Here is a 9,961-nt window from a genome sequence, read left to right as displayed (position 1 = left end):
TTTCCCTTCACCCCCATTGAATCTTTTTTTTTATTTAAGAAGATAATAGTTTTAAAAAGAGATTGGACAGCCATTTATAATGACTGTTTCCTAATATGATTTGATTGTCTATTTGTACCTTATGACTATGCTAAGTGTTGTATCTTATGATTCTTGACAAATGTATCTTTTCTTTTTATGTACAATGAGAGCATGTGCACCAAGACAAATTCTTGGCCAATAATTCATTCATTCATTCGTCCAGAATGGTATATAGGGACTCCTGCTCAAGCAAGGATTCTGAATATATTCCAAAAAAGGCTGGCATGAACCTGTGTCCCAGCCCTGCCAAGTTACAAAGCCTTTTATTTGACCCAGGTTGATTTTATATGGACTCTTTTAAAAAAAGAGACGAGAACATGTTTCTGAGTCTGCGTGAAATGATTTTAAGTCTCTCCCTCTACAAAGGAATTCCCACGCTCGGTCGCTTTGCAAGCGGGCGGAACGTGGCTTTCCCGGGCGGCGTTTCCTGGGGAACTCCTCCCCACCGCACCTGCCCCCCCGCCGTTGCCCGGCAACGCCGAGGCAACTCGCTGGGGTTGCGCCTAGACTGGGCTGGGCGGGAGGGTTGCTGAAATCGGTCCCCCGTGCGGCAACGGCCGAAAGCAAGGGGCCCTCTTTCGTCCGCGGGAGCCATGCTAGCCGGCGCGGATGACGGTCTCTCCCTGACCATCGCCCAGATCGTGGAGAGGCTGAAGGGCTCCGGACTTCACGCCCAGCTGGAGCGGCAGGCTCGGGTGAGGCGGCTTGAGCCGCGCTTTGGGTTCCTCCTCCCCGCCGCAGCCTTTTTCCTGCCCCGCCCCGCCTCCCCTCCTTGCTTCTTGCCCGGCTTTGCGCTCGGGCGGCTCTTTCTCAGTTGCCCTCTTAAGAATAACGGATGGATGTCTTGGTTACTTGCTGCCGGTGCATGCATGCAATTGCAGTGTCTTTTAAAAAACTCGTTGCCTTGCAAAAATGATGACAATGATAATAGTGTCATTTCCTCTCAATTCATTGCCATAATAATTAGAATACTAAATACGTGTTTTCATCCTAAAACATTCATAAACTGTTCCCGCTCAATTCATTGGCATCATCATCATCATCATCATCATGTATTTTTCATCCTAAAGCACTCATAATCTGTTCCTCTCAATTCATTGAAATAATAATCATAATAATAAATTAAAAATAAAAATAAGAAATTGTGTGTTATCTCAATTGTAATTGGAGCCCTTGGAGCAATACCCAAAGGGCTGCCTTGCTATTTGGAAATCCTGAAATTGTCAGACTTGAATACCTTGATTCTACAAAAAACCACGCTACTTGGAACAGCTTATATCCTCCAACGCTACCTTAACAGTTCCTAGGTCCTTGGTTCGAGCTGTTGAGCTACCAACCGGCCCCAAAGGCTGTGAATCTCATAAAAGATTAACCAATAATAATAATAACAATCTTTTTCATCCTAAAGCACTCATAATCTGTTCCTCTCAATTCATTGCAATAATAATAATAATAATAATAATAATAATAATAATAATAATAATAATAATAATAATAATAATATTTTTCATCCTAAAGCACTCATAATCTGTTCCTCTCAATTCATTGCAACAACAATAGTAATAGTAATAATAATAAATACGTCAAGAAGTTGCAGCTTCCTGATGTAGCGCCAGCAAAGCTGCAAAAGACGGCGCTACTCGGAACATCGTACATTTTAAGAAGAGACTTGGTTGATACCTAGGATACTGGTAGCATCCCGTATCAACCATCAGAGCCAGTCAATGATATTTGTGATACATTTTTAAATGTTCAGTTGGCTTAGTTTCATGTTTAATGAATAAAAGATAATAATAGTAGTAATAATAATAATATTATTTTCATTGTAAAACACTCATAATGTTCCCTCTCAATTCATTGCAATAAAAGTAAAAGTAATAGTAATAGTAGTAGTAATAATAATAATAATAATAATAATAATAATAATATCCTCTTGACTGCAAAAAAACACCCTAGTTGGAATTGTCTATGTATTTATTTATTTATTTATTTATTTTGTCAAGCGATTATAAGATAACAGGTATAAGTATAACATAGTTATGAATGCATGAAATCGATACATATAAGAAAAATAAAAAGAAACAATAGGACAGGGATAGTAGGCACATTGGTGCACTACCTTAATAGCTCTTAGGTCATTGGTTGGGACTTGAATTGTTAAGTTTTTACCAGTCCCAGAATCGAATTGAAATTAAACAACAACAATGATAATAATAATATGCGCCTTGGGTGCAATCCCCAAACAACTGGAGCGCTACTTGAACACCATAGGCATTGACAAATTCTCCCATCAGTCAGTTGCAGAAGGTGGCTTTACTTGGAACAGCTTCCATCCTGAGAGAATCTCTGTAACCCCAACAAACATCTGCATCTGCCTATCCCAGATCCTTGGTAAAGGCTCGATAGGTAGACAAAAATGCCAAATCCAGTCTGAATATCTGAATATCTGGCAGACTGTGCAATGATCAATAATAATAATAATAATAATAATAATAATAATAATAATAGATATTCATTGACATTGCAATACCAGGTGATACATGAATTGAAGAGAAACAAAAAATAATAAAATATTGGGATTTGCAAGTTACATTAACAACTATGGAGGAAGAAATCAATGGTTGTACCAATAGTAATGGGAGCTCTTGGAGCAATACCCAAATGGTTGCCTAGATACATGGAAATTTTGAACTTATTAGACCTGAATATCCTGACTTTGCAAAACCCACCATACTCAGAACTGTCTATATACTCAGACACTACCTTAATAACTCTTAGGTCCTTGTTTAGGACTTGAACTGTTAAATTTTTACCAGTCCCAGACTGTGAATGGAATTGAAGATTAAATCTGAAATAATAATGACAAATAACTTTTCCTTCCCAATGCATTCATGATTTGTTCTTTCCAATTCATTGCAATAATATTACTGCTAAATGTATTTTGCCTCCTAATGTATTCATAATCTGTTCCCTCCGAATTCATTGTAATAATATTTCCTCCCAGTGCAGTCGTAATTACTTTTCTTCATCCAAATTCATTACAATAATCACCATCAGTCAATCGCAAAAGGCAGCTTTACTTGGAACAGTTTAGATCCTGCAGCGATTAACGTTAAAAATTAACTATCTAGGCTGCATGGAGGAAGGATATGATTCATTATTTTTGTGATCTTCTTACCCAGGGATTTTGGTCAAGGCTTTCATGGAAATCGTAAGATTGCCAATGATAAGATTGCCAATGATAACAATAATATCATTTCTTCCCAATTCATCCATTGCAGTACAGGTAGTCCTCAATTTACAATAGTTTATTTAGTGACTGTTCAAGTTACGACGTCATTGAAAAAACTGACTTATGACCATTTTTCACATTTACAACTGTTGTAGCATCCCTGTGATCATCTGATCAAAATTCAGATGCTTGGTAAGTGACGACGTATACTTACTGTCCCATCTGATCCCCTTCTGACAAGGCCAATTCAATGAGGAAGCCAGATTCACTTAACAACTGTGCAAAAAAAAAAAAAAAAAGATTGGAGTAAAACTCACTTAACAATCTTGCTTAGCAAGATAAATTTGGGGCTCAATTGTTGTAAGTTGAGGATACCTATAGTTGGTATTCTCAAGATAATATACTTCTGTCTTTCTCTTCTACTTGACTGTTTCCAGCTGTAAGATGCAAAGTTCAGAATGGTATCAAAATTAGAATAGATGGATGTAAGCAGTCTTTCCTTCTTCACAGACCACCACTCCCTTCGAAAGTGATTTGTTCAAATAATGATTTCTTTGAGCCAACTCTACTTAATGCAAGTCCATATTTTTATAAGATGCATTATGGAATAGAATAACAGAGTTGGAAGGGACCTTGGAGATCTTCTAGTCCAACCTCCTGTTTAGGCAGGAAACCCTACACCACTTCAGACAAATGGTTATCCAACATCTTTTTAAAAATTTCCAGTATTGGAGCATTCACAACTTCTGCAGGCAAGTTGTTCCACTGATTAATTGTTCTAACGGTCAGGAAATTTCTTCTTAGTTCTAAGTTGCTTCTCTCCTTGATTAGTTTCCACCCATTGCTTCTTGTCCTGCCCTCAGGTGCTTTGGAAAATAGCTTGACCCCCTCTTCTTTGTGGCAGCCCCTCAAATATTGCAAAACTGCTATCCTGTTTCCCCTAGTCCTTCTTTTCATTAAACTAGGCATACCCAGTTCCTGCAACTGTTCTTCATATGATTTAGCCTCCGGTCCCCTAATCATCTTTGTTGCTGATAAGATATATCGTAAAATTAGTGTGGGAATAATACTTTCTATTTAATACCATAGAGGATCTTAGGCTGAAGTATTTTATTTTTTGTATGAAAAGGGCTGAAGTATTATTTACCAGCTTGCATTATGCCTGAGTCTTATGGATTATTCAGAATTCTAAATATTTTATAGAGTATATAAATATTAATACTGTATAGAATATATAAAAATGGCCACTTAAATGTTTCTAATGTACAATAATCCTGAGCATTCATTTGTTTCCAGATTCTGTGTTCAGAAAGTCTAATATGCAGAAACCTACTGTCACTGTCTGAGTTAAGACTTGCTACATGGCAGTATTGTGTCAGTACATTCATGCAGGTTATTAGGAAGGACATCTAGCAGTGTCTGCTTGTTCTTATAAAGCTTCAAGCTGTTTAAAGTATAAAGCAAAGACACATTTATTTTTCCTTAATGTTAATTTTACCATATTTCATTTTTAAGATGTATAAATACATTAGTCTATTTGAAGTTGATAATAATACATTTAATATATTGAGTTAATTAGATTTTTATAGACCAGCATAAGAAAAGTGGGGTATGACCATTAAAAAAGCATCAAGGATCTAAAAACATACAAACTGTATATGCATATAAACATATAGATACATGTGTTTGTGTAAAGAAAAAAATGTAAAAGAAATACCTGGCAAGGAAGTATTTTCTTACTGTTGTGACATAAATTGTATTTCTACAATTTCTATATTAAATTATAGAGAATATTCACAAATAGAGAGTAGGCAGGCACATATTCAGATTGTTGCCTCTAATAAAAAGTATATATTTTAATATATTTTTTTTGAAAGACGGATATAATTGTGGAACTATATTGCATATTTCTTTATTATAGGATACTTATTATTGATTTTTGAACTATTAGAAATTATAATCTGGTAATATTTAAAATAATCTACATATCTGTAAAACAATTGAGGATTTTGTTTTAAAAACAAGATATTTTTTTTTCATTTGAATCACAAACTATTTTCCCCCCAAGTACACCATTCACTTCAATCTTCTACTCAGGAATTGTTATCTGAAATAAGATACATAATTTCATCAGAAAATCAATATTGACATGTTAATGTTTTATAACTTCCAATGTAGATTTGTAACTATACCTCTGTACAATTTACTCGGTCATAATTTAGCACTAGAGAACCTCTAGAAGCGAGGAAATTAATTTTGGCAAATTGCCTACCTGAAAGATGAAGCTCCAAAGCCATTCCAGATTTTTTTTTTTTTGTAATGTCTGTATTGTTTGATGAGCTTTCCATTGCTGTTTTTCCTTCACAAATCTCCTCTGGTAGAAGTCAGAATATTCTTTTTGACTTCCTAATACTGACATGCACAGACACTAGTACAGGTGATCCTTCACTTAAAATCCATTCATTTAGTGACTGTTGAAAGTTATAGCTGGCGGCACTGAGAAAATGACTTATGACCATTTTCACACTTACATACAGGGGTGGGCTTCAAAAATTTAGCAACCGGTTCTCTGCCGAGTTGCTGGCTGGATATGGCCATGGTGGCCGTGGCTTACTCAAACTCCTGCATCACTGCAGAGGGGCATTTTTGCCCTCCCAGACTCCGGAGGCTTTCCTCAAGCTTCTGGGTGGGTGAAAACACCCTCTCCGGGCTCCGGAGGCCCATTTACCCGCTCCCTGGGCTCTGGAGGCCAGAAATGGGCCCGTTTCCGGACTTCCAGAGCCTCTGGGAGGACTGTTTTTTGCCCTCCCCAAGCCTTCACATGTGCCCTGCACTTCCCTGCAATCCAAAATGGGCAGCATGGAGACTCCTGGGAGGTACAGGGTGGGGTGGGCGGGGCCAGCCAGTCGTTGCAACTACCAGGTCGGTGACCCAGATATAAAATTAGCATCCGGTTCGCCCAAACCAGTGAGAACCAGTAGCAGCCCCACCCCTGCTGTCATGTGATCAAAATTCAGACTCTTGGCAACTGAATCATATTTATGACAGTTGCAATGTCCCGGGGTCATGTGATTCCCTTTCTTGACCAGCCAGAGGTGGTATTTGCCGGTTCTCGGAACTAGTCAACATTTCCGTTACCGGTATGCCAAAACCGGTCCGAACCATCTGAATACTACATCTGGTCCTCACAGTTGCAACGAATGCAGTGTATCCACCTTTCCATGATCAAAATCCAAGCACTGGTAACTGTTTCAAGGCACCTATGTGTGAGTTGGGCAGCGTATATAAATTTGTTTAGTAAATAAGTGCAATATTTATTTACGATGGTTGCAGTGTCCCAGGGTCACATATCTGCAATTTGCCACTTTCCCAGCTGACTTCTGACAAGTAGTGTCATTGGGGAAGACAGGATTTGCTTAACAACTTGCAGTGATTCACGTAACAATCATGGCACAAAAGTCATAACATTGGACACAACTCAATATTATAATAGCCTTGCTTAGCAATTGAAATTGTGTTCTTAGTTGTGGCCGAAACACGTTTGCACCTGTGTTTCTTTTTGTTATCTCATTCTTAAAGTGCCTTCTTCCTTCATTTTTTGTTTGTTTGTTTTTGAGGGTCCTTCTAGCTACGTGTCATAGAGTACAGAAAAGTTCAAACCTTTTTCTGAGATTTGTACATTACAATATTTTAATTTTACTCAAAGAGGTTGTCCTGGTCTATATGTGAATATAATATACATTGAGAATGGACCGTAAACCTTCTGTTATACTATATGTTTGAATGTGGTGGCTGATATGAATATTTATTTCCATGCTAGTAACGTAGATTTAGTAAGCTAATAATAGGCTGGGTGTTAGGGCTCCAACAATCTACCCGCATTCGAATCATGAGTCTCTAGCTGCGTCTCTCAGAGTTTAAAAAGAAATCATATATTAGAACTGAACATGTGGCATTACCTGGGTGCAGCTGACACTGAGACACATCATTCATCTCACCCTTGACCCTGGTCTTCCCCCACCCCCTGGATGTATATTCTCCAATGGGACACATCCATAGCCAAGAGTCATCAGTCATGCTCTCCAGTAATAATCTTGCATGCCAGAAGCTTCCTCCGCCTAGCAATTATCTAGCAATTATTACTCTCCCCACTCCTTTTCTGCTGACAACCCTAAAAGACAAGAGAAATATTTTTGAGTTGACACTGGGATCTAAAAACCCCTTGACCTTATGCATCCAAATTGAGATTGCAGCTGGCATTTGTCAAACCAAGCTAACTTTCAAATGTTGAGTGGTAACAGTGATCCATAAAACATAGGTTGTTAGTTTGCGTACCTGATATATCCCAGGAAAAATTTAAAGCAGTGCCTTTGTTTTCAATTGTAGTTTTCGCGCTTTTCCTAATTAAATATCAACTCTAGTGATTTTTGAAGGATGTTGACACTTCTGTCATGTTTGTCTTTTTTGTTAGCTCAGTTTACACAATCCAGAGATTAAGCTACAATCCCTGAAGGAAGATATTAAGGAATTCCTGAAGACATCAGGTTTGTGTTTTTTATTCATTACATTTAAGATTTTTGGTTTTAGTAAGTGCTGGATATGAGATATGGTCCATCTAATTCAGGTTAATTTTCAACAGACTAATAGACTACATTAACTGTAACAGCTTTATCCTTATTCTCCACTAACAACCATGGGGTCCAAGCAGTTATTGTGCCAATCTTCTGTGCAAGCTTTTTGAAATCTCTTCCTTGCTGTCATGTCCCTGGTGGAGTCGGACTCTGAGGGAGAGGAGGAGCAGCCGACGGAGTGGAAGCGTGGCTCCGGAAGTTGTGGAGGAGGCTGGGGAAGGGCAGAGGCCGGCTGAGCGGTCAGAGGAGGACCCAGGCCCATCCCCTCTCCATCTTAGGGCACGCAGGGAGGAGAGGATAAGGGAGAGACGTGGTCTACCCTGGAGGAGAGGGCCTTGATCCTCTTCATGGGCTGCAGCTGTGACAACTGGATAAGAGGATGAACCTGCGTACTGGCAAACGCTGGAAACAAAGCATGGAAATATCTCTAGTTTATGGTTCCTCTCTGAGTTTGGTGTCCTTCCCAATGTGTGTTATCTGTGGACGTCCTCCAACCCTGATCTTGCCTGGTTTGTGTTGCTTTTTTCCTTCTTCTTGTAACTGTTTGTATGGGAGTTTTTGTCTTCCGTCAAGAATATTTGGAGCTTGGAAGCAAAGTGAAGGAATAAAAAGGGCTTCACCTCTTTTCTGTGACTGTGTTTGTTTTGTACCCCAGCCTGGGTCATCACACTTGCTTTAAGCAGCTTGCTAACTGAACTGCTGAATGTCTTCTTATGCTACCTGAAATTTCACAGGCTGAAATACTGTCTTATCAAGCAAATATATATATTCATGTTCATGCTAATATCTCTACCTTGATCCTTTCAACTGCCTGAAAATATGTTGCCCTTATACAGGTAGTCCTCAACTTACGACCACAATTGAGCCCAGAATTTATGTTGCTAAGTGAAACATTTGTTTTAAGCAAGTGTTGCTCCAATTTACGACTTTTCTCATCACAATTGTTGACGGAACCAGTTACCGTTGTGCAGTTAGCAACACAATTGTGAAATGAACCCAGCTTCTCCGTTGACTTTGCTTAGTCAGAAGGTTGCAAAACGGGATCCCCTGACCCTGGAACACGGCAATGGTTGTAAATATGAGTCGGCTGCCAATTGTCCGGATTTTGATCAACGTTGACTTTGGGGATGCTGCCATGATTGTGAAAAATGACGATAAGTCACTTTTCTGTCAGTGCCGTTGTAACTTTGAACGGTCACTAAACGAACGGTCGTAAGTTGAGGACTACCTGTGGAGCTTAATATTGGTAGCCAGGAAACTCCTGTTTTACCTTCCTAGTTTGGCTTGGGGAAGATGGCAGGCCAAAGGAGAAGGAGTTGGCAGAGAATGGGATGGTTAGATATTGTCATCACGCAATGAATATGAATTCGGGCACGTTCCAGGAAACAGTAGAGGAAGCTATGGTGTGCTATGGTCCATGGGGTCGGGACGCATCGGACACGATGTAACAACTGAACAACAACAATTTTGGCTTGGACTCCTGCTGTTCTGACCTAGGCTTTCCAAAAGCACGAAGCCGACTCTTCGTCCTGATAAAACCCCTTTTATTTAGGTTAAAATGAATTCCTCTCCAGAAAAGTCCCGACCAACAGTCTTTCAAGAGATTTCATAACTTCAGACCTTTTATCAGGCTTGGAGAGCTGCCAGGCCAATATCTTCCAAACGCCAGTCTGTAGCAGACAATACTTGGCAAGAGGTCGGGAATAGATCTTCACCCCAATGAATTGAACTAATTGTCTCTTGCAAACACCGCTCCCCTTTCGCTCCTCTTTATTCCCTATGGGAGGGGCCGTTCACCGTCCACCTGTGCCTTTACTTCCGAGTCGACCCTTGTTCCTTAACTGTTCCCTTCTCTTGGCAGCTCTGCGCATGTGCACACTGGGAACAGGCTCCAGTTGTTCTTCTGCCCCACTGATCTCCGACTCCGAATATCTTGGGGTTCAGCGAAATGCTTGGAGCTGCTTCTTAATACGTTCTTGAAGTCGCTTGTACCTGAACAGGCAAATCAGAGGTGGTA

The 9,961-nt window shown here is 39.5% G+C and overlaps 1 protein-coding gene across 4 annotated transcripts in view; it reads left to right on the top strand.

Annotated features, from left to right (window-relative positions):
- The first annotated feature begins 548 nt into the window (after positions 1-548).
- Positions 549-9,961, top strand: part of TBC1D19 (TBC1 domain family member 19) — a 72,980-nt gene continuing 63,567 nt past the window's right edge. For 2 of the 4 annotated variants that reach the window (XM_087963502.1, XM_026687707.2), the window contains exons 1-2: positions 549-776; positions 7,785-7,857. In XM_087963502.1, coding sequence (XP_087819628.1) covers positions 675-776; positions 7,785-7,857 — 175 coding nt within the window. In that variant the 5' untranslated portion in view covers positions 549-674. The remainder of the gene's footprint in view (positions 777-7,784; positions 7,858-9,961) is intronic. The other 2 variants (XM_087963503.1, XM_087963504.1) reach the window with 2 other exon arrangements.

The sequence above is a fragment of the Notechis scutatus genome, chromosome 4 (assembly GCF_049901735.1).
Source record: "Notechis scutatus isolate UNSWTSFEM ecotype Mainland chromosome 4, rNotScu1.2, whole genome shotgun sequence".
In the NCBI taxonomy this organism is placed as follows: domain Eukaryota; kingdom Metazoa; phylum Chordata; class Lepidosauria; order Squamata; family Elapidae; genus Notechis; species Notechis scutatus.
Note: the sequence above shows the minus strand (reverse complement) of the source record. Positions and strands in the feature narration are given on the sequence as shown.